Here is a 25,973-nt window from a genome sequence, read left to right on the forward strand (position 1 = left end):
GCTTTGCGCCTTTCCTGGAACTCGCTTTGTAGACCAGGCTGGCCTCGAACTCACAGAGATCCACCTGCCTCTGCCTCCCGAGTGCTGGGGTTAAAGGCGTGTGCCACCACCGCCCAGCCAGACCAGTATTTTATCACAGACAAATGGCCTATGTTTTAGTTCTTCGGGAGTTAAGCTTTCAACGTAAGTTTGACAACAATTATATCTCAGTGATGACTGATTTTAATAGCATCCTGGGAATATTTTCCATGCTCTGTTACCAAAAATACATCACTGTTATCTCAGATTAAAGTATGCACTTCTGAAATATTTTTAAAGAAATCTTCAACTTTCCCATGGTGCTGTTACAAAGGTCAGTTTTTTTAAAAAAAGATATATTAATGCTTGCTGGTGGTTTGTTTCTAGTCATTTTTTTTTAAGAACAACTATTAACATGCCCCCAAAGAGAACAAGAGTCATCAAAATAGAAAGAAACAAGAGGAAGAGAGAAAAGAGGAGGAGCCAAAGGAGGAAGGGGTGGTGGCAGAGGATTCTTTCCCAAAGCTCTCGAGATGATGAGGGAGGACAGTGTCTCAGGGTTTCAGGTTTGCAAATTGATTAGCTACCATAGTGAGAAGCTACAAAAAGAACACACAAAGAAGAGAAAAAAAATGGATTTAGCTGTTTGGATTTTTAGATTTGAAACCTTTCATTTCACCTGCTCTGATTGGGAAGATGATTTGGTAAAGGATCTAGAGTATGGTGTAAACCAGAACATGAGATAAATGTGAAATATTGGGGTGACCAGTCACAGAATCATAGATTATGTCTTGAAGTACATGTTAATTATGCCAACCTTTTCTATGTTTTGATTATTTCCTTAAAGATAAATCACTCCACCCAAGCAAAAAATTAAATAACTAAATAAATAAGTGAAAATATTTCAATAATATGCAACTAAGGGTACATTACTAAAAGAGTTTGTATAACTAGTGACTTAACAACATTATGAATTATCACAAAAATCAATTTTTCTAAAAATAATTTAGCTCCCAATTAACAATATGGTTTGCTGTCTTTTTGGCTATTTTAAACTCAGAAATACATCCAGTTCAAAATGGTTTATAATTATAAACAACAAGTTGTAGGTAGTTTCATTTAATTGATAACTCAAGCTTTTATTATACTTATTAATATTTTTAAGGTAGCGTAGCTGAAATACAGTGTGTAAAAAATTATGCTGAACCAGTTTTTGGTTTTCACTTTTGGCTGTGCTGAGGATCAAACCCAGGACCTCAAGCATTGGCAGAACTACTTGACTACATCCCGACACCTTGTTCTTTGAGACAAGGTGTCACTTTACAGCACAGTCAGACCTTGAACTCATGACTGTTATGTCGTTGCCTCATCAGGGCAGGGTCTAAAGTATGTGCTTCCAAACCCTGTATCAACCCCCAACTTCTCCTTCATATTGCATAATGAAAACTTGGATGCTATGAAAGTAAATAAAGACAATTCGCTGCTTAAAGTTGCACATTTAGCAAAATACCATAGGAGTGGATAATCACACAAGAACACAAACAAGTCATTTTTTAACTAAGATTTAATTTTAACTAATAAATTCTAAGTAATGAGTGTAATACCAATCCAAGTCTTCAATAATTTTCAATGCATGACCGTTTTGTAACTCAAAGGTGAAATATTCTTTTCACCATGGTTTAATTTCAGCCTATTTGTTATATCTCTCCTTAAACATTCTTCTTTGCAACCTTTTTCTTCCATTTTTTTTTTTTCTTAGTGAGTCACATACAGATTGGCTAAAGAGCCATCCTAGTACAGTAATGTTTCAACTTGCAAGGAAGGACACCCCTGTTGAGCTGGTAGAACTCCACCAGCTGGATGAGATCTGTGAACTTTGTGTGGCCTTCATCCAGGGTGTGGAACATCTCACCATCATCTTCCATCTTCACGAGGACAAGCAACAAGCCAGTGAAAGGAAAAACAATGACCAAATGAGCAAATGTTTTAAAACAAAACAAAGGAGGTGATAAATACTCCGAACAGCAAGTATAGTCCTCTGCACACTACATTTTCATAAGACTAAATCAACAAGCATATAAAACTAAGGACCATGAAAACAGCCCCATGGCCACTTTTCCTGGGAACATCTCTTGCATTTGAAAGCAGTATCTATTTTTTGATTAAGTAGTCTGATTCTTTCTCTCCTAATTTTCCCAGTGTTCTATATAATGATAACATATTGATTGCCTATCAACAGTGAGGATTCTGTACTCTTTACTAAGTAAAAAACTTCAATGTTTTCACTTAGAGTTGTTTTCATTTTCTTCTTCTTTTTTTTTTTTTTTGTTTTAGTCATGCGTTTGGGCATGGATCACTTCTTATTTACTGGGTTTGCTGATCACATACTAAAAAAATAATCAACAAAGCAGGGAGGGTACGTTACTCAGCTATTGGAAAAATCCAGAAAGAGGCAACTCAGGAGTGATCACCAGACTTCTAGCAATCTTACAAAATAGCTTCCTAAGGAGGGATCCTATCTCTGCCACTCTGTGGGTTTCCAGTGTGCACACCACACACATGCACACATACAGGCATGTATCAGCAATACGGCAGAAACACCAAAGCAGGCTATGACAAAGATTTTCTTAATGTTCTAAGACTAATTTAGATACCCGTTAGCTATGCCACATCTTTGATTTCTTTATGGCTAAAAAGAAGTTAATGGGAAACATCAAAAGCATATATTTTTGAGAGGAGGAAGGAAACAAAGAGGGCTTTCAAGAACTGCTTTGTAAAAATCTGTTAGTGACATTCAAAAGGAGGACTTTTTAGTGGCCTTTAACAATAGGTGGCATGAGGTCTACACAGTATTGCTAAATCATATTTTGTGGAAAAGGAGAAATTTAATTTTTACAATTCCTGTATTTCTTATATTAATTCAGGCTCATAAAACCATTTCTGCCAAACTTAACTCTAGTCAAAGTACAAGCTCCCAAATTGTATTTAATAAAAGGAACAAAAGAAAACCAAAGTTTCCCAAAGCGTATGCATTAAGAACATCTCCAATCCATGAACCTGAAGTCACAATTACTTACCGGTATGATTTGAAAGTGTTTTATCTTTTGTCTGTGACTCATTGACAGTACAAAAGTTCTGGGGTTACTCTGACTGTCCCGTACCAAGAAAACTCTAAAGAGAGAGAAGGAATTTCATTGTGTCTTTCTTCATACTCAGATTTCATAGAAATATATTGTATACAAATGCAGGAAAGCATACATATAAATAGAGGCCTCCTTTACTGGGTCATCAATGGGTAAGACTATCCAACCTGGCGAAGAACAGGTAATAAACATGCACAATAAAACTGTCATTATACTAATGGAATATAGTAGGGTAAATATACAATCCTTTTGTCAGGTTGCATGATCACTACTGCCGATATAATGTGAAAGTGGCATCAATAATTACTGTTGTGTCCTTTTCTCACTGAGAAACTAGGTACTCCCACATAGCTATCCATCATAAAGAATGGACATCACTATTTTAACTGACGGGTCATGACAGGCTGCTGAAAGGAGGTAATTATTTGGAATGAAATAGTTTTTTTTTTTTTTTTGACCTTCTTCTCCAGTGGGCCCTCTTGTTTCTACCAGTATATATTCTAACAAATTAATCTTGAAATTGTTTGTGAAATGTTTAGGTAAAGATGTTTTAAGTAAAAGAAACACCCAAACAACCTGCACTTTAACCTTGAAGAGTTCAGCATAAAACCTTTATAATGTCAGGCTAGACAAGCAAGATGTGGCCTAATGGCCTAAGGAAAAAAGACTACCAGGCAGGGAGACGTATTTACTGGCAGTGCTGTGCAAAACCAGTTTTGTATTAATTATTGGGAAGCACACTGTGTAGTTGTCCCTCTGCTGACTCCAATACTAATCTCACTGTGCCTGGGCAAAGAGGCAGCCAGTGTCTGAGGCAAGCATCCATTTCGTGTGTGTACTGTGTAAGACTCAGAGATGACATCACTGAGGACAAGACAAAAGGGCATTTCAGTGGTAAAGCAAGCTGTAATTCTCTTCCCTTCTCAAGAAGATCAGCACCACCACCTAGTGGGCTACTTGGAGCCACCTCATCTTTCCAAAAAAAAAAAATTTAAAGAAACATATTCAATTATTTTATTTAATTTATAAATACTGGACTCTAAAATTACTGGAATTGTAATCTTCTAAAACACTTAGGTAAGTATTTTTTTTTCTTGGTCTCTTCTCTGTAGCTCTGCGACTCATCAAATTTATAACCCCAAGGACTATGTAGAGAAACATAGTCACATCTCTTCTTAGAGTCAAATGAAATGTGTAAATGTGCATCTTTATCTAAATGCCAGTGTCAAAAAAACCTCAATACTGTCAACATCTTAAGTCAATCTTGGTGCTTGTTTAAATGGATACTTTCTTTCCTTTCAAATACCAACGCAACCCTCCCCACCTCCCCAATTTGCTCTATATTTCAGAAAGAAATCTGGGTAAAATTATACTAAGTGAATGAAATATACCAAGTGAAACAGAAAATCCTTCTGATTATTAATGTTTGACAATTTATTTTATCTTCCTCTCTTATACTCATTAAAAATAATAAGAGATATCACCAAAAAGAAATTTTATAGGTACATACTATTTTAGAGACATAAAAAGAAATATAAATGGGGCAAGAATTCAAAATATACACACAAAAAAATTTACAATTAATGTATTTTGCAATTTATCCAAGAAACCCAATTTAAGACAACACCATGCTATAAAATATATTAGGGATTATATCTATTATATATACAAACCAAAATGTTGATACATCAAAGAGATTTGAATGCTACCACTCATCCAGTAGTATCTGAGATGATGGCATTCACACAAACAAAATGGATATTAATGCCAATTGGTCAAAGATAAAGTATCCAGTTATTTGGTTATTTATGCACAAATATTAAATACTGCTATAATACTGTGATAACTGTGCTTATAGAACAAAAGTACCGCTCCTTTGTGATAAGCCAAAATTAAAATTTCTTAGTATGTGCTACGTAATCATCATTCATAGGGGGAACAATCCAAACATTATCACTCAAACTGCAAATATCAAACTTACCCATCCACAGGCCCCTGCCGGATAATCAGCTGCTGAGCTTCATCTCTAGAAATTTTGTGATGAAACCATGGCTGGGACCGATGGATAGCTGCAGGAAGACAAGTTTGTTTGTCTGACATGATCATGATTTCGTTACATGCACTTCCCATCTTATCCCATGCAACTCTATCTGGAGGAACATCAGTCTGGTTTTCCACCAACTGATTGACAAACACTGAAAGTAGACATACCCATATTCACAGCAGAGCTCTGGGATGGGGCAGTGGGGCTACCATGATTCCCCAGGCGCAAACATCCTTTCTTCTGAGCAAAGAAAAAAAAAAGAAACAAACAAAAATAAAATCTCAACTTCTCGGGTGAAATGACTCAAGTCAGAACCATTTGAGAAAAATGAAGTTATTTGTACCCTCCAAGCGAGTCCTTCCTCCACAGCAACTGAAAGAGCTTCAGTGGGGTTGTCTATCACTCTGCTCTTCTGACCTGAGAAGTCCATTGCTACGAGGGAATTCTCTGATATGCTTCTCTGAAAAATGCAAACAATAGAACAAAAACATTTGAACTATCAATATATATTTTACCACTAACCTTCTTTTTTTTCTGTCCATATGTGTCCACTCTGGACTGGGATTCTGTCAGGGACCCTGCAAGTGTCATGGCCAGCAGGGAAATGACCCTTGCAAGGTGAAGATCTGCACCACTTTAGCAGGTGCTGGGTCAAAACTTCCAGAGTCTGACCTCACAGTTTATTTCTCCTACATATTTAAGCACAGAAAAACTTTGGGGGAAGTCTCCACATGACAACTACCACAACAAAGCTTTAGGCATAGCTACCTAGGAACTCCCGTGACCTTTATTATAAGAATAGGTTCTATTGACTGATATACAGTACTCAGGGGAAGGGCCTAAGGAGGAATGATTTTAATAAGAACAAGAATGGATTCTGTTGATACATGATGCAAGGTACATGGGACCTTTTTTCATAAGGATGGGTTCTATTCACTGGGAGATGAGAGCCTAAACAATGCTCAGGATATTGGGGGTTTCCAGGAGGCTGGCTCCATGGAATAGCAAAAACATCATAGGTTGTTAGACAACATCCACTCCAGCTGTTAGGTGACCAAGCATCAGTCATTTTCTCCCTTTGAAGGAAAAAGGCCTGTGTGTTTAACAACTCTTGTTTCTTCAATGCTTTCTTTAAACTGTGCCTCCTACAGGATTCCAAATGTGGCTAATCAGAAATTTTTAAAGTTAAAATATATATAAAAGGTAAAGTGGTGGTCTAACATTCATTAGTCCGGTGAGTTTTCTGTCAAGAAAACTAAGTAAACAATGAATGGATGGATTTAGTAGAACTCCGAAATAAAGCGAGCTCTTCATATTTTCCAGGAAGATGGCAAAATGTCTATTGAGCAAAGAATAACTCTTTATGTTAAAATGATCCATTAGTTCATAATTCTAAGCTTTTTAAAAATTATCAATTAAATGTCAGGTTCAACTACTTACAAAATAGCCTTTTATTTTGTGTTTTATCTGCATGTATATCAGTGCAGCACAAGCATATAGTGCTCAGAGAGGTTAAAAGAGACTAAATTCCCCAGAACTGGAGTTAGAGACGATGTGTGAGCCACTGTTTGGGTACTGAGAAACAAACCCCGGTCCTATGGACAAGCAGCCAGTGCTCTTAACCCCTGAGCCATCTCTCCAGCCTGGAATAGCTCTTTATAAAACTCATATCTACAAAGGGTATATTTTAAGTCAACAAGAATCTACTTAGAATTAGTATTCATGTTTTATCTTTATTCATCTTTAATGTACATAGTCTTTAAACATGAATTTTAGCTATCCAAATATAATAGTGTGGAGATTGTTTAAAAGTATCCTTAAGCTGAGAGGCCCCCAGCTGGATCAGGCCCTCTGAATAGGTGAGACAGTTGATTGGCTTGATCAGTTTTGGAGGCAACTAGGCAGTGGGACCAAGTCCTGTGCTCATTGCATGAGTTGGCTGTTTGAAACCTGGAGCTTATGCAGGGACACTTGGCTCAGTCTGGGAGGAAGGGACTGGACCTCCCTGGACTGAGTCTACCAGGTTGATCGCAGTCCTCGGGGGAGGACTTGTCCTGGAGGAGGTGGGAATGGAGGGTAGGCTGGGGTAAGGGGGGGGGGTGGGAGGGGAGAGAATAGGGGAACCCATGGCTGATATGTAGAACTGAATGGTATTGTAAAATAATATATATATATATATATATATATATATATATATATATATATATATATAAAGTATCCTTAAAATGAACACAATTTTGAAGTTTCTGAGAATTCTAGGGAATGGTAATTTATTGTCACCCAAGCCCAAAGAATACCATGTCAGGAATTTGAAAGCACTGAGAAATCTGCTTTTTACAGTGTTTTATCATTCTAAAATGTATCATAGTTGCTGAATAAAAGTACTCATGTTTTATGATGGAACCAACTTGAACATCTATTTTGAAGATCCCTTGTCTCAACTCTAATTTTATTTAGAAAGTAAAATTTAGTGGGATAATAATTCAGACATTTCCATACTATTAAAATATCTGTGTTCAATGCATCACCCTTTCCCTTCTTTGGGAAGACACATGGAAAAATGGGGATGACGAGCATGAACCTGAACCACAGATAGGGCCATAAAATGAAGACCGCCTTAGATAAGTAAGAAGGTCATCCATTTGTTTGTTTGTTTGTTTTGTTTTATTGCTAATTCTTTGCTTTATATTCTCTGAAAATAAAACAACCAATGCCTGGAGTTTGGTTTCATTTGCGGGATGGGTATTTTGCAATAAATCTCTTAAAAAGTATATCACCCCTCCAAGTCAAGAGTCCAGAAAAGAGATCATTTTCAAACTCTCTAGCCAAGAGTCTTGCTGTTTTCTGAAGTCCGGGAATAACATAAAACTTCCCCCAAAGAAAACAGCACAAAAGGGAAATACTTAAGTTATTCTCCATTAATTATTAAAAGAATGAACTCCAAAGTAGGGTGCTGGCGGTAAAGTCAAGCCGTGCTGCACATGGGGACCTTTGGGGAGTGCGGTTTCATACATCTCTGAGGATTCCGCCAACCGACTGTGGTCACATGTGGGCTTCACACAAAATTTTATCCACAAGAAAGAATTTAGGGTTCCTTTATCACTGTATCACAGACCCCTACTTATTAGCATCTGCTATTTTCTCTTCAAAACATGTGAGAGAAGCTGCAGCCTTATGATGGCTCCCCTCTCTTCCTGAGACCGGCCTGCAATCCCCTGTCTGTTGCACGGAGTTTTTATTACTGACAGCTGCTCTTTCCCAGTTGATGCTGTCTTTGTAATCTCTATTTGCTGTCCCACTTTAGTTTACCCTTCTCACCCCGTGACCTTCTGTGCTGGGCTGTGGACCAGTCGGATATGCCTCTGCTTTGCCGACCTTAATGAAAATCATCCACCTGCCCCAACACAGAGTAACTGGCCTCGATCCTAATGATAGCTTGATCCTTATAATATCTCTGCCTCCACATGCCAAGATGGTTCTGCACTCTCAAGTTTCTGATAACATAAAAATGATGTTAGGAAAAAGACATAAGCACAATCGATTGTTTCGTGGTTTTTTTTTTTTCTTCCCCTCAATATGGCAGGCAAGGATGTAAAACAAGATCCCATGGTCATAATTACCTGGCAAATGCAAGGAGATAGGAAGACAAGCAGAGAACATTTGTTTTTGCTATGGTAACTACACCGTGGGAAAACAGTAATGCAGCAAATGTTTTCTACGGAATGGCAGGTGGTGGATGAAAAATTAATAGTTTACCTTTAGTGGACAAAGAAATAGAAGTGAAGCAGATTTTGACAGCCTGGAAAGGTCATTTTCAGCTCGATTTCCTTCACATAGGAAAGCAGTGCTGATAACATTCAGAACTGGTTGAATTTCTCAATTATTCGCCTCCTTTTCTCACCCCTTCTTCTTAGGGGATGAATGAGACATTCCCCAAGAAGCAGTCCATGCTTATAATAGCCTTGCCTTCTTTCCAAACCAGAAGGGGCCTGGGACTAGCTTGGGTTTTCCAATCCACACTTTGAAATCTGATCCATCCACTATTAGTGCAGTTTGCATAACCTGTCTCTTTAAGAGTTTAGCTACAAGGCACACCATCCCATTTGAGCAAGCTGGATCAATTTGTAGTCCCTCATTACAAAAAGGGCACAGAATTTCTCCTATATTGTCATCTCATCTCATTCCTACAGAGCCACAGGACAGTAGAGATATGATAACCCTCAAATACTATACAGTAATCCCTTTATCTTGCACAGTAGGAAACCAGTGACTAGCCAAAGTCATGCAGACAGCTTATGGTAAAAGGGGTAACTGGCATGCTGTGTCTTGTCTAGGGTTCTTTTATTGACAGCAAAGTAGGAGGCACAGGGAAGAACTTTAGTTTCGAATGTGTGGGTCAGGGTCAAAAGTGGAAAACAGAGGGAACTCTGGTCGATTTCTCCTGTCTCCTCATTCCAGCTAGGGCCCTATCAACAGGCCCTGCTTTCACATGAATCCTTACTCTGCCCTGTGAAGAATCAGGTACATTTGGCGTCGTGAAACGGCTGCTGCTGATCCTCATCTCAAAGCCAATGAGGGGTAGCTATATGCAGTTTTATAGCTATGATGTTCATTATGGTGTAGGAATCCCTTTCATCATTTCTCTTCTCAAAATGTATATGTGGAAAAAAAAATCATAGACTATGCCTTTAAATGTGTAACTGGGTATCCTGTCTTTTATATGTGACTTCCTATTAAGAAGTCCCCAAATGAAAAGCAGCAAAAGGTAGGTGACAGGGCTTGGCATCTATTAAGCTTCTAATTCTTCCATAATAACCTAGAAAAGTGGGGCCCTCAACTGACACCAAAATGAGCAAAATGCCTCCCACAGCTTCTAAGTCTCCACCATGGAAATTATGAACCACCTAGATAAAAGTCAGAAACGCTGCCCTTCCTGATCATAGCCCCACCCCATGGGCAGGTCTTTCTCAGACATGCCCCTGAACCTCTTGCCCTCTTCAGTCCCCATACCCAGCAAGAGTCACTCATGGAGCTTGTCTTCCTATACATAGTGATCAAGTAACTAAAGTCTCACACACACACCTTGACTGCCAGCGTTTTCCACATTACCCAGTTTCAATGGACAAATGTGACAGTGACCCCATGCTTGCATGCTAAGGACAGTGATGAGAATGGAAAGGAGTTTGATTACAACATTTTCCTATGATTAAAAGGACATTAAACAATAATTGCCTCCACATGCTTCATTGCTGTTAACAAATTCATCCTAATAACTTCAAACCCTAAAAGAAATTTGGAGAGATTTAGAAGATTAAGATAAGAAAATTCAATGTGCTTTTTATATACGAGTGGATTGAAAGATAAAAGTAAGCTGACAAAGTAAAAAACACCCACCTTAAAGAGATTGCTTTTATAAAATCCATCATATTCCTTAGTTTCTTATTTTAAGGCTTATAAGATTATGTTTCAAAATGAAAAGTTATTTTTCTATCACTTAATGGAATATCACTACAAAATTGGAGGCCTTTTTCTCTATAGTTCTATCAGGCTCCATAGTCAACATCATTTCATGCCTCATTCCTAGAGCAGGGCATTTCATCTGCTACCTGATATGTGAGACACATGTACCTTCCTTGGTCACAGCCATGAAGAATATATTTTAACCTCAGTGGAAAAAGAGATTTCAAACATGCACATTAACTAATTTGTAATGCAGGCACATACATCTGAATTTTGAATGCACTCAATATCAAGGATTATAGCAAAAAGAGGAGAACATAAGCTTAATGTTCAGAAATAAATTTTTGTGTTAATGTACAGCAAATGAAAATTAAGTTCTAGAGAAAGCTCAAGATGTGTGTCTGTGTATGGCTATGAATGAACATCCAGGGTACAGATAGGAAAGCAGTTCTGTGCAAATGTCATGTATAACCTAGATTCTGGCTAGATTCCAGTTTTATGGTTTCTCAGAAAGCAACTGGCTTTTTAAGGGCCTAGAACTTAAAAAATATTATCATTAAAATATCAGAATGCAGAAGAGCCTAGATATTCATAATCTACCTTCAAATTTTAAATCATGGTATGGTACTTGGCTATAACAATACTAAATTAATACTGAAAGAAATCTATCTACAACTCAAACCAATGGTTATTAAGGCATAACCCACAATGCTAAGAAAAATGCTCAGCAAGTTATCTTATTATGACCTAATTTTCAAATGTCATAATGACCCTGAATGGCTCACATAATCCTTTCAATTCTTTTTACTTAACACACAAAATTATTGGCTTTCATACAATGCTTCATATATATTTCTGTATTCTTTTTTATTACAGAGACCAAACATATATAAAATATAAAACCAAAACTTCTTTATAACACTATATGAAAATATTGCAAAGGATTTACTTTATTTGAGAACAAAAGTCAAAATGTAAAGACATTATATGTATTAGAATATTATTTTAAGGTGTGTTACTTTTGTTTATGTTGCATTTGTTTAACTCTGTGAAGCTGTGTTACTGTGTCTGTCTACAGTACCTGATGGTCTAATAAAGATCTGAAGAGCCAATAGAAAGGCAGGAGAAAGGATAAGTGGGACTGGCAGGCAGAGAGAATAGATAGAAGGAGAAATCTGGGAGGGGAGATTTAAAAGCCAAAGAAGGAGAAGAGCCAAAAAACAAACTACAACAATTATATGTCTAGTGTAATGTAACAGTAGATAATATAATTATAAAGTCTAGATTTGAAACCTTGGTCCTTACCATGGGTGATATGCTCTGAGAACTGCAGCCACTTCTACCTTGGGATGGGTGCATATAATTCTGGTACAGCTGCATGCCATACTGCAGAACAGACACACACACAAAAAAAAAAACATGTTCTCAAGATACAAACTCACTGAATGTTGACACTTTCATAGTTATACATACATACATACATATATATATATATATATATATATATATATATATATATATATAAAGGAATTACAGCATTTTTGTTTTTATAATTTTTATGTTTTTCCCTCATACAATACATCCTGACTGCAGTTTCCTGTCCCTCCACTCTTCCCTGTTCCCTGTCACCTCCCCTCTCCCCCAAAATCCACCCCTCTTCCATTTCCATTTCCCTTCCAAGAGAGACAGAGACAAAGAGAGACAGAAAAAGGAGAGAGAAAGAGAGACAGAGACAGAGAGAGAGACAGAGAGAGAGAGACAGAGAGAGAGAGAGAGAGAGAGAGAGAGAGCATGAAGGCCTTTAGAGCTATTAATTGAACATGGCTTAACAAATTACAATAAGATTAGGTACAAACCCTCATATTAAGGCTGGATGAGGCAACCTAGTAGGAGGAAAAGGGTCCCAAGAGCAGGCAAAAGAGTCAGAGACAACCCCCACTCCCACTGTTAGGAGTCCCCCCAAAACACCAAGCCAACAACCATACCATATATGTAGAGGACCTAGCAGAGATCCATGCAGGTTCTGTGATTATCACTTCAGTCTCTGTGAGCCCCCCTTGAGCCCTAATTCTTCAGGCTGTATTCTCCCAGTGTCCTCCACCCCTCTGGCTCTCATAATTCCTCCTCCCCCTCTTCTGCAGGGTTCACTCCTCCATTGCTGGTGAAAATACAAACTTGTTCAGCCACTATGGAAATCAATATGGTGGTTCCTCAGACAATTGGGAATCGATCTACCTGAAGATCCAACTATAGCACTCTTGTGCATATACCCAAAGGACATCCCATCCTACCCAACAAGGACACTTGGTCAATTATGTTCAAAGTGGCTTTATTCATAACAGCCAGAAACTGGAAACAAACTAAATGTCCGTCAACTGAAGGATGGATACAGAAAATGTGGTATATTTATACAATGGAATATTACTCAGCTGTTTTAAAAAAAATGTCATCATAAAATTTGTAGGCAAATGGATAGAACTAGAAAAAAAAATCATCCAGAGTGAGGTAACCCAGACCCAGAAAGACACACTTGGTCTGTACTCACTCATAAGTGGATATTAGCTGTTAAGTAAAGGATAATCAAGCTATAACCCACAGCCCAGAAAGTCTAGGTAACAAGAAGGGCTCTAGGGTGAATAAATATGAACAAATAGATAACTTTTTTTTTTGTTTGTTTGTTTTTTGTTTTTCTAGTCAAGGTATCTCCTCTGTGTAGCTTTGCGCCTTTCCTGGAACTTACTCTGTAGCCAAGCTGGCCTCGAATTCACAGAGATCCACCTGCCTCTTCCTCCCGAGTGCTGAGATTAAAGGCGTGTGCCACTACTGCCTGCCCAACATTTTTTAAAACAAGCAAGCAACCAATGTTTTGAAATATAAACTTCAGAGCCTTAAAAGGATATATTTAAAAAGGAAGTGTTTTTACTTAGACACAAAGCTTTTAGTGTAGCTCAATAGAACAAAGCTCTAAAATCCCCAATTCTCCTTGGTGCCAAATTGTAGTACAAGCATTTTGAGTGGTACACTGCCTAGTGATAAAGCTGACTTAGAAAATATGGTATCCTTTTGGGGACAATGATATTTGTAAAACCTTCCACGACCTAAGCATCACTGAGAAATTCAGTCCCTCTGATTTCTAATTGTGGAGTTTTGCTTTGTTAATTAAGTAAATTATAAATTTGGTCCTATGCGGATAACATACTGATAATAATAATAATAATAGTAATAATAATAATAATAATAATAATAATATATTCCATAAATATCTGTCTGCATATGTTTGTGGGCCTATGTCTGCCCCCTCCCAACCACTTGTGTGTGTGTGTGTGTGTGTGTGTGTGTGTGTGTGTGTGTGTGTGTAGTCCTGAGATCAACCTTAGATGTAATTCCTCAGAGCTCAGTTACCTCAGTTACCTCCTCCTCCTCTTCCTCTTCCTTTTCCTCCTTCTTCTTTTTTAGAAAAGAGCCACATTCTGTCAGAGAACTTGTCAGGTAGGCAAGGCTGGGTGACCAGCAGGCCCCAAGCTTGCCTCTGCCCTCCCAGTGCTGGGGTTACAAATGTATACCCTCAAGCCAGCCTTCTTTTCACAGGGGTTCTGGGAATCCCACAACTCTCAGGTGACTCAGGTCCTCCCACTTGTAAAAACACTTGTCGGCTGGAGTATTTCCCAGCCCATTTTTTTCTTTAGCTATTCTTATGGCATTTATTTTTTACTTCATGCATCAAAGAAGTGGAGACTGAATTGGATTTCAGACAGAGTTTCAGTTTGCCAAAGGTAAGTGGTGGTCGGGGCTTTGCTTTTCCGAGACAGTATCATGGAGACTTCACTACAAGGCTACTGAGAGAAAGTAGGCCAGGATCATATGCTCGAGAAACAAGCATACAGGCTGCTAGGAGCAAATCCACTCTGGGGATGTCTGCATAACAATCTGGATGCTTTCCCCTTGAATTTGTCACTTTGCTAAAGAAAATAAAGCAATGAGATGGACAGCTTTACTGATAGAATTATTTTGGCATACTCTTCAAACATCCCCCATTGCATGGAGCTCTAATGAAACTCTGTCAGGTCCTAGCACCTGGATTCAAACATAAGCCTCGACCTTCCTCCTGGGACCAGCTTTTGTCACAACCATCACCACCCGCACACAACTCTTGCAGCATCTGAGCCAGTGGTATTACGTAACAGAGGGAATCCAGAAAAGAAGGTGTGTCAGGCATGGAATGCAAGGGCAACAACTTTGGGAAGCAAAATACACCATCAGCTCCAGTTGAAGATGACCATTTCTCGTCTGTTCCACTTTGAAGAGAGGAATGGGCAATACCAAAATTACCTCTGAGAACAGTCCGACCATCAGACCCCTAACGCCAATCTCTTTAGCTTGAGATTAACCAGGCCTCAACCTCACATCCTAGGGCCCGAGTACAGCTTGGGCCTCACTACCCGGCTTGGAGTCGTTCTGAAAAGCTGGTTGCAGATCTCTTGGTGGGTTTGCCAGCCGGGGCCACCTTCTTCTACTCCTGCAGCCTCTCTGGGCCAGCTCCCTGTGCTGCCTCCCAGGGCAAGTGTGGGCTTATGACACACTTGTCTGCCTGCACAATACTTAGAAACCTCTACATGGAGGGCCACATACATCAATTTGTTTCCTGAACTAGTAGAAAAACGAGAGGGTGGAGGGTCATGTCCAATAAAGAGACTGAATAGAAAATATAGAACCAAAGAATCAAAACCTATCCATAGGATGAATTCTAGAACAGCTATTTTTCTACTAAAATATTTCCTTAAAGTAAATCCCACAAAGTGAATATATCTGGTAATTAGGAAAATTGCCAGAGAAGAGAATTACTGTTTTCAAGATTTTGATTTTAACATGAATATAAACCCATTCTCATTTAAAATCCTCCATGCTGACTCTTTTATCCAATTATTTCTCAATTTCTAAAATTTTTTTTTAATTTAAAGTTTGATTGACATTAATGGGACCTAATGAAATTTAACTCCAAGCCAACAATAACTTCCCAAAGAAAAGTAGAGGAGCTTAATTCCTAGACACATTCATTTTTAGAGAACAGATAGTAACCTCAAACCAGCACTTTCACAAGAAACATGCTGCTTGGCCACCTTTTATTTATCAGCATTGAAAAGCCAGCTACCTACTAATAAGACAGTTTTCTTCAAAGATGTATTGTCCCTGATCCTGGCAGTGCCTCTGTGCTGTTGGGGGTCTTTAGAAAGCATTTAACTCTGGCCGAGGGGTAGGGCATGGGTCACCTCAACATTTGCCTGTCCCATGGAGGGGCAGATAGGCACCAAACTAGGCTAGAGAGAAGCTGGCTGAGTTCTAATTGATGGGAAGGGAAAGAGCTGACACTTAGCCAGGATACAGCACAATACAGAAGTGATGGGCCTCTTTTCCAAGCCTCGGGTTTTCTAGAATTCTCTATGTAACTGGAGTATTTTCCATAGAGAAAAAGACTGTCTCCTAAGCTGCTTGGGGTGTGTGTATGCGTGTGTGTGTGTGTGTGTGTGTGTGTGTGTGTGTGTGTGTGTGTATGGTTTTGTATGTAGATGAGTGTATACATGTGAGCATGCATGTGTTTGGAAGCCAGGGCTTTATGTCTTGTATCTTCCTCAATCACGTTCCGTTTTATTTTTGAAGATGTAATCTCACTGTGAAGCCAAAGCTCATAGAGTGGCTAGAGCAGCCAGGCAGCATGTCCCAGAGACTCCTGTGTCTCTGACTCTCCAGGGTTAGGATGACAAATACACCCCCAATCAAGATATAGAAGCCACTCAAATGTCCATCAGTGGGTAAACAAATGACACTGTGGAAGATGACATGCACCATTTCATTCCCAGAACAGGTGAACTCATAAAGACAGCTTGGATCAGTGGCTACCAGGGCCTGGAAGAAACTGCTTATTGAGAGCATTATCTTCTCTTGAACCTAAATGAAAGTGATGGTTGCACAACGTGCTGAATGTGTTAAACATAAATTGTTCATATTAAGATAATGACAAATTTGAACTCAATAAAGACTTGAAAACTACAAAATCAAGCTTTCCCCTCCGCCCGACATGACACCTGATCCAGCTTTCTCTCCTCTTCTGTCTTCATTATGATCTCACTCCCACCCACTGTGCCAGGAAAGTGTTGACACATTCTAATGACAGTAAAAACTGAATGACAAAGACAGGAAGGCAGTGGACCTAGAACATATATTAACTGTCAACTGAAAGGGAAGGCAGTGGACCTAGAACATACATTAACTGTCAACCAAGAGGGAAGTGTACCTCCTCCTCAGCCTCAGCAGAAAGAAAATGGGGACACTCGAAGATACCAAACAAGACTCAGTTTTCTCTAATTTTCATTTCCAAACACATCAAAAAGCTGGCTTGAGTATATACTTTGTTATCTAAATCCCTTTCTGGCAACATATGAAGTGATAGGATACATGATAATTAGTAAAATACAGGGTACATGATAGGATAAAATTAGTATAATACACACGATATACATTGGAAAATGATACCATTTCTCAGGTATGAATTATGAAGAATGCTTCAGAAAATACTGAAACTTCCATGTTATTAGAAAGATTTAAGAATGATAGTAAATCACATATTTGTAAACTTCAGTAGCAATGAGGAAACTGAAAAATATGGGCAGGCACATTCTTTGGGTTGTACCTCTTTTCAATAGAAAGTACTTTTTTGTGATTTCCCCAATTATAACTAACAGCAGAATTTTCAAAAGGAAATGGTTGATCACTTAAAGCTGTGACAAATTTACTAGCAAATACACTTTTAAAGTAAATGTCTTTATTTTTTACACTTTTATCTGTGCATTCATTTGCTGTGTGTTTGCATATGCATGAGCCCATGCACATGTTCTAGCACGCACGTGGAGGTCAGGGGAAAACCGTGGGGAGTGGGTTTGCTGCTTCTACCGTGTGGGTCTCTGGGATCAAACTCAGGTCATTACGTTTTCAACAAATTCATCTTACTGGCCCCTAAATATGTGTTTTCAACACCATCTGGAAGAAATCAGTTCTGCAGCTTTCCTATTTTTATCTACCTTTAGAACGTCCTAACTCTTTTCAAAAGGTTCATCAACAAATTACACTTACAGAACTTTAATTTCAACAATGTCATACAAAGGATGTTTTAGAAACATACTCAAAATAAAATGTGTACAATAATTTCAGTTGCACTTATGAAGCTAGACATCAGATGATAAACAGTAGCTGCTGGGAGAGGGAGAGCCAGTGTTACTGAAGAGTGCCAACCACACTCCACACTCCTGTGTAAAGGCACACATCTCAGAACGCTTGGAGAACATAAACTGGCCTTTATGGAGGCAGGGGAAAGGACAAAAAGTTGACTTGGGAGGGAAGCAGGGTGGATCCAGGAAGAGCTGGAGGAGGGATGGTGAATATGGTCAAATGATCAAAAGATATAGGAAGTTCTCAAAGAACACACACACACACACACACACACACACACACACACAATAGAACACAAAATAATTCCAATTAGCAATATCCAGGAGAAAAATTTTTAAATACAATTCCCTGTGGATTTAGGACCATTGTACAAGCACAGACCATGTCATCCAGCTTCACTTTACTCACAACAGTAAAGATGAGTCATTTCTAGAAACAGAACACTTATTTCACACACAAAAGGCATGGGGATTGGGGCTCTATTCTTTATGTTCATCTCTTGAACTAAAGATAGTGAGCACATTTGGTGGGGGTGATTTTCCTTCTTTCTCATACAGCCACACAGACTAGCACAGGGTCTTCACATGAGGAAATAGAGGTGTCTTCAGACACTTACGGACCTCGGAGCATTGACTAGGCACCCAACCCTCCTGGGAGATTACCTTCAGCAATCTAATGGCGGTCACCCAGCACATCCTGCTCTGCTCTTCTTCCGCACAGAGCATTTTCAGGTCCCGGGGTCCTCCTGCTTTGTTAGGCTAGAAGGCCACAGCACATTGTTTATTGTTAATGCATATCTTGAAGGTAACACCTGTTGAAATAAAAGCCACTAAAATTCTCCTATGCATAAGGGAACTCTATCTCTTTTTGAAAGAAATTGACAGAAACTCAAGCTTACCTAAAAGACTGAGGCTTGCCTTACTCATCTATCAAAACATTTAGCCTGTACCTTAAAGCAGAATCCATAGGCAGTTGGTGCTCCATGTTTTTTTTTGCCTGGCAGTGACATGTAAACATTACTAGTGCTGAATTCGCTGAAAAACTGCAAGTGCCGTGGTTCCTTTAAAAAAAAAAATACATGTGAATGTTGAAATGGATGCATGCTTTCACAGTATCTTTTGCATTTCTCATATTACACAATTTATAGCTTGGACCAAAAAAATTACCTCAAACAATATATCAGTGCAATGTCACAAACACAAAAAGAAGAGGTTGCCACTTCCTTAGATAACCGGTAGCTACATACAGTTTCATTTAAATTGGCAAGTGGAAATTTGTTTACGATCTTACTTCCATTAACAGGCAAATTCCTATTTTAAGTTTCCTCTTCTCATTAACCATCATGTCAAACGAAAAGAGAAAGCCTCAAAGGCTTTTCAAAGCGTTCCCCTCATCTCAGTTCCGCGTGGTAGGTTCTACCAAAGGAGGAAATTTGGCTTCTTGAGAAGAAAATGGGGAAAGAAAAAGAAACTCTCGGGTTCTTTCAGACACAACCATCCCTCTCACATCTGTTTGCTGCCTGACAGCAGTCTGTGTGGCCATCTTGTTCCACAAAAGGAGAGGAGCCTGCACACACGAGTTCAGGGAAATTACCTGGGATGGAATGTGTCTGATTGTCAGGGCAAAGGGAAATCGTGAGTGGCTATTTCTTTTCGGGAAAATCCGAGAGATTTGGAGCTGGCCATGGGAAATCACTAGGTCACATCATTCTGAGGTAGGTTAATAACTTGGAGAAGTGCTTAATTCTGAGGTTGACTATATAATCAAAACTGGCCAAAATGCATTTGTTCTCCAAAACCTTGCTACTAGCAGTGTGGTCACTGAACCAGAGAATCTGTCTCACCTGGGAGCTTGTTAGAAATGCAAAATTTCAGGGCCCATTCGGGGCCCACTGAATCAATATTTGCATTTTAACAAGATCCCAGGTGGTCTTGCATGCAGTGTTTAGCAGCAGTACACATACACACACACACACACACACACACACACACACACACACACACACACACAATACATTCAGCAGTATGAACCACCTTGTCCAAATTGGAATACATTTCATTTTCATTTACCAGTAAGCTATTCCAACTCAAAAGATGTCATTGCATGTCACTATTCCTAAGCATCTTAGTCTAAAAAAATGTACTTCTTTTGGAGAATAAAAACAGAAATTCTTAAATTTATTTATTTATTTTGAGTTTTTGAGACAGGGTCTCTCTATATAGTCCCAACTATCCTGAAACTCACTATTTAGACCAGGCTGGCCTTAAGCTCACCAAGATCCTCCTGATTCTGGCTCAAAGTTCTGGGATTAAAGGCATGTATCACCATGCCTAGCCTGAATATATATATATTTTGTTTTGGGATAATCTTTTTGTACACTGTGAAGATGTGTCACTCAGGTCGGTTTAATGAAAAGCTGAATGGCCAATAGCTAGGCAGGATTTCCAGGCACAGAGGTCGCTAGAAACAAGAATGTAGGAGATGCCAGGGATGGGGAGAAAGCAGCATGGGCTTTACAAAGTAAAGGTAACCAAGCCACATAAAAGAACGTAGATTAAAAGATACAGGTAAATTTGAGTTATAAGAACTTGTTAGAAACAAACCTAAGATATCGGCTGACCTGTCATAATTAATAAGTCTCTGTATGGTTACTTGGAAAATAGCAGGTGAGACAGAAAAGACTCGCTACAAATCTTCTTTTTTTTTTTTTTTTTTTTTTTTTTTTTTTTTTGGTTTTTCAAGACAGGGTTTCTCTGTGTAGCTTTGCGCCTTTCCTGGAACTCACTTGGTAACCCAGGCTGGCCTCGAACTCACAGAGATCCGCCTGCCTCTGCCTCCCGAGTGCTGGGATTAAAGGCGTGCGCCACCACTGCCCAGCCAAATCTTCTTTTAAATAAATAAAAAATTAAAATAAAAAAGTTTTCTTAGTATTGTATTATATTAGAATATATATTCACTGACAGAACCAAATTTGATAATAAAAATGCATACTAAAAGGCTATTAGATTGAGTTATCAAAATCTATTGGTAAATGTACATATGCTATGTAAGGAAGGAGGACAGATGGTACTTAAGGCTTTCACTAACATGCAATTCACAGCCATATCTCCAAGCCTTATGGTAGTGGTTAGTAACTCCCATGCAACTTCACTTCCTTGGAAGTGAAAGTATTCAACCAAGACCATTTCATAGGAAAAATAAGAAACAAAACCGAGAAATATTCTCCTTACTAGGTAGACATGCCATGTAGTACATTGGATAGCATAAGTATTAAAGTCTAAAAAACTGAAGTTCTCTTATGTCCCCAAATTTTTTAAGTGGGTGAATTTAGAATTATCTCCATGTATAAATTACCTTATTATTTTGTGTGTTTTATGTTTGTGTGTGTGTGTGTGTGTGTGTGTGTGTGTGTGTGTGTGTGTGTATACCATGGTGTGCTTGTGGAGGTTTCAAAGGAAAACTTGTGGGAGTCAGTTCTCTCCTTCCAACATGTGAGTTCTAACAATCCTGAACTCAGGTTGCTAGACTTAGCAGAGAACACCTTTACTCACTGAGCCATTTCACCCGCCTCATATGTAGATTAGAAGAATATTATGGTATCAATTGGCAACCTATGTTTAAAATATTACTACTTCAGGTCTTATGACAGATTTTTTTGCCTGTCTCTGGAGACTGATTGTATAAACCAGATTAAAAAAAAAAAAAAAAAAAAAAAAAAAAAGGTGTAGGGGCTGGAGCGATGCCTCAACAGCTAAGAGTACTTGCTGCTCTTGTAGAAGACCTGGGTTCAGTTCCCAGCTCCTAAGTGGACAAACAACTGTCTATAACTCCATTTCCAGAAGACCCGACACTTCTTCTGATCACAACAGGGTCTTGCATGCATGTGTGGTACACAGACATACACTCAGACACACAGCACAATGCACACATAAAATGAAATAAATATATTTTTGAAAAGAAAAATTGTAAATCCTATTAGGCTTCAAAATCTGAAGCCTTGGATGAGGATGAAGAACCAGAAAATTGGTTTGTAGTGGGAGGAAATGATGCCTTTGATATAGGAATAAGAGCATCCAGGTTCCATGAATGCTATAGAGTAGATAAAATCAGTGTAAAGTAAGTTCAAAGACTGTTGAAAAGTATTATAGCAGATGACTAGGATTCAGACAAATTTCCAACTCTTGACATCAGCTAAGAACGAAATCGCCATAACAAAATCAAACTTGATATCTTAGAGCTAACAGATAGTTCATAACATACCCCAGATTCCTTGGCTTACCTTTGATGTGCCTTTAGTAGAAAAATATAAACCAGATCTTCTCAGGAAAAAGTAAACTTTTTTCCAAGACTTCTTTCCCTGTTCTTTTGCATGTAAGAAGCCATGGATTTCAGGATATGTGCTTGAGCTTAAAAACATCTGGAAGATACAGAAGATGCTTTCATAATATTATGGAAACAGTGATGCCAATAGTCTTTTACCTGTCAGACATGGACACGCAAAATCAGACAGTATCAGTGGTGTCTGTGCTGTGCGGAGATCACAATGCATGCTTAATAGAACTCTATTAAAAACCTGGCACAAGTTCCAAACTAAGGTTCTGCAGAAAATATACACTCAAAGTAATCAGCAAACAGATAAAAACCAAAATCACAAGTTATCTGAATTTCTACTTAACAGTGGGCCTTATCTAGAGAATTATGTCCTGATGTGCTTCATCTTTCCTATAGATTCACAAACAGTAGTTTGCCTATAAAGGATATTATGCAATACTGTAGGGCTCCTATCTGGACTTCACTCATTACACAGACAGTTGAGTCACGTTCACCTGCCTAGTGAGGATAAGGCAAGCAATCTCTCTTTGTCTCCTGTGATTTTAGTTTTAGGTGGGCATAGCAGGGTGAAGTTTTAAAGAGAATTTTAACAGCATCTTCTATCCCATTGAGCCATGAAGAGGTGGCATCTGTTTCTCACCCCCTAAATTTTCATAAGTCGGTTACCCTTAGAATTTGTTTGGAGTCACACTACCAGTTCTAGGTAGAGCCATAGCTTGATAGCTTCCAGGAATTGGTTCATGGAAACCAGCTGTCAGATTTTAAAAAAAAAAAAAAAAAGGTGGTTACTTGAGACCACCATGGGCAAGAAACCTAATGATAGTGGGAAAGCCCTGCTGGGGAGGATAAGACACCATGTGGAGAGACAGAGTGGAAATCAGCTTTGAAGGGGATGCTCGGCCTCCAGCCCCTGAGACAAACAGCCACAGAACTGAGCCAGCCAGCATGCTCTTACCCAACTCATGCCCTACAAACATCACTGGTAAAATGTCAACAGATACTTGAAGCCATTCATATTTGGAAGTTTGTTACAATGCAGTCATTAGTTGGGACAGTGGGCATGTGATGCTTGGGCAATGAAAAAGGGCAGTCATAAGTGGCTATGCTGTGTCCTTATTAAGATCGTGAAAATGCATTAGTGATTCCTGAATGAAAACAAAAGTCCCTAGGAGCACACAGATGCAAAAATGGGAAAAATCTAAAGTAGTAGAAATCATTAACTAAAATGGGGTAATACATCCTAAAGGCCTGTAATACAGTCAGGGAAATGCTGATAGGAAATATTTACATTTTTAAGTAAATCACTAAAAAATTTTGATGCAACGAGCCATTAATTAATTGATATGCAAAACAGGCAAGTGGGTTTTTTTTTTAGTTTGAGTGCTTTCCAAGTTATTAAACCAAACCAATTAAATTTTTAAAGAAGAGTCATAAGGGTCACACTAGAAAAAGAAGAAACCTTTTAAAAAGTAGAAACATTGCCTCAGTGGAGAGGAGAGGTCAGGGCGTACACCGGACTATCTGATTCTAAAGCCTGTGATTTTCCTTTTTATTATAATTTAACATTAAAGCAAGAGAATCATGGGAGAGGACAATTAGGAAATGAGGTGGAAGAAAGGCTCCCTCCCACCACCACATCACACAAATCAGTGAAGAAGCCACCAGCAAGGCTTTGGGGTTCTACTCTACTACCCCAAGGGCTGCCTCTAGAGACCCCGCAGCATGGAAGCTGCTTGTAGAAAACAGATTCTCTTGAAACTAACAATATTTATCAAATATTCTTAAGGGTTAAAATAAAACACACCCTATTTAAAAATCCACAGGAAACAAATCTGTGCTAAACACCCCTTGCCTAATATATCAAAAAGCATGCTATAAATACTGGACTAGGGACCATGACTATTCATTGAATTTGTGAACACCAGGTTTAGCTTAAATAGCACTAATGAACCTGTGAAAAACAACTGTGGATGCCAGATCGCTGAATCTATGGAAAATAAAGTTAGCCAAACAGTTGGCTGACTGTAAAGACAATGCCTGGTAAATGCCTATCCCAGGCCACAGCCGGGGGGACAGGAGTGAGCCCAGCAGTCATAAGGCTAACTTCATGGAGATGCTAAGGATGTTTTAGGACTGCATGTACGTGTTTCCCTCACACCACTGCAAGTGCTGGCTTATGGGAAGGATGCACTGCATACCCTGTCTATTCATTTAACTGCTGTGTATTTTCTCTCAAGTAGCATTGACGCTATTTATTACAAAAGCTATACTAAGTACCTACTAGTGAAATGTCTGCAGTTTCCTGGGAAGTGCATTTTTTTTTTTCAAAAGATGCACATTTCTTTTTAACACAAATCACCTGCAGGTTTTCTTTCACAGAGAACATTTTTTAATTCTGAAAATTCTTTACAACCAGGAGAGAAAATGTTATTGATTATTTAGTAAATTATTTATTCAAGTTTTTTTTTCCTTTTTATCTTCAGGAAAAAAAATGAATCATGCAGGCCACAATATTTCAAAATCCGCCAAAAATTCAGGAAATTAAACAAAAGTTTCCACTTTGGTGTTCTTACATAGTTTAAGGAAAACATTTTACCTGCAGGATCTGTGTAGGGGATCTGTCACCGTTGGTCTCAGGTGCAAAGGACACCATGTGCTCTGGAAAGAAATACTGACCAAAGATACAAGTTAAATCAATCCCAAACCAGGGTGACCATTAGAGGAACCTAAGCAAAATGTCTTAAAAATCAACATGTCTAAAATTCCTGCAAAATGATTTGAAAAATGTCACTCCTAAACCTAAACTAAATGGCCTCTTAATGAACCCAGGTGGCACTGGGTCCTGAGATCAGCAGACACCCCAAATCATACTCACGGAGAAAGCCTAGCCCTTGAGTTCATAGTGAGCTTGCTCTGATTTCTTCCTTCAGTCCTACAACCACCCCACCAAGTACTGGAAGAGCCCTGACCCATTTCACAAAGTGAAGACTCATCGAAGTAAGGGTCAAAGGCTGTGTCAAAAGTCATAGTCCAGAACACAAAACAGCCAGGACTCAGCTGAGAAGCTAAAAGGCCACTCATTTCTACCTACTATTTCTCCAAACTTGTTTAATCAAAAAGTTCACCCCAAGAAATTGTTTAAAATAGAAATTCCCAAGCTTCATTCTTGACTTTTCTGATTCAGTAGGTTTGGACAGGTCTTGAAGTCTGTGTTTTTAATAAGTCCTGGGGCTCCCCAAGGTACATTTCATGATAAGAAAAGTTGGGAAACATATATTCTACTCTACCTCCTCCAAGACAGGGTTTGTCAACAGCTGTCTACTAATACTGTGGTCGAAAACTTGTGCATTGTTGGGGCTGACCTGTGTGTTACAGATGTTTAACACCTGGCTTTCCAGCCTATCCCACAGCTGTTCTCCTACTCACCAGTGCTGCATGGATTTAAAAAAAAAGCCCCATAGATTATCACATCAACCCCAAGTCAAGAACCACTACTCAGATCTACAAAAATCAATGTCAAGCTTTATTTAAATAAAAATAAATAAAATAAAAATTGTACCCTAAGCCATATTTCCTTAAATATAACCTTTAAATGGATGTCTTAATAAAGACTCCCAACAAGAAAATACTTTTCCTTCAATTCTAATTCTATTTCATCATTATTAGAACTCTCATTTTCATTGTCAAAGATCAACCCATTATGTTTCTATTAATAAGTTACAATAAAAGAGAACATAAGAGGTCTTTCAGGGTTT

General features: G+C 38.6%; 1 protein-coding gene across 2 annotated transcripts in view; it reads right to left on the reverse strand.

Annotated features, from left to right (window-relative positions):
* Positions 1–1,564: 1,564 nt before the first annotated feature.
* The window catches only part of Grb14 (growth factor receptor bound protein 14), a 112,256-nt gene continuing 87,847 nt past the window's right edge, over positions 1,565–25,973 (reverse strand). For both annotated transcript variants that reach the window (XM_028861445.2, XM_028862051.2), the window contains 10 exons: positions 24,815–24,889; positions 22,166–22,303; positions 18,836–18,946; positions 18,549–18,644; positions 11,971–12,051; positions 5,549–5,665; positions 5,373–5,445; positions 5,143–5,230; positions 3,096–3,189; positions 1,565–1,943 (listed from right to left, as the gene is read on the reverse strand). In XM_028861445.2, the coding sequence (XP_028717278.1) occupies positions 1,797–1,943; positions 3,096–3,189; positions 5,143–5,230; positions 5,373–5,445; positions 5,549–5,665; positions 11,971–12,051; positions 18,549–18,644; positions 18,836–18,946; positions 22,166–22,303; positions 24,815–24,889 (1,020 nt within the window). In that variant the 3' untranslated portion in view covers positions 1,565–1,796. The remainder of the gene's footprint in view (positions 1,944–3,095; positions 3,190–5,142; positions 5,231–5,372; positions 5,446–5,548; positions 5,666–11,970; positions 12,052–18,548; positions 18,645–18,835; positions 18,947–22,165; positions 22,304–24,814; positions 24,890–25,973) is intronic.

This window comes from Peromyscus leucopus, chromosome 4 (assembly GCF_004664715.2).
Source record: "Peromyscus leucopus breed LL Stock chromosome 4, UCI_PerLeu_2.1, whole genome shotgun sequence".
Classification (NCBI taxonomy): Eukaryota; Metazoa; Chordata; class Mammalia; order Rodentia; family Cricetidae; genus Peromyscus; species Peromyscus leucopus.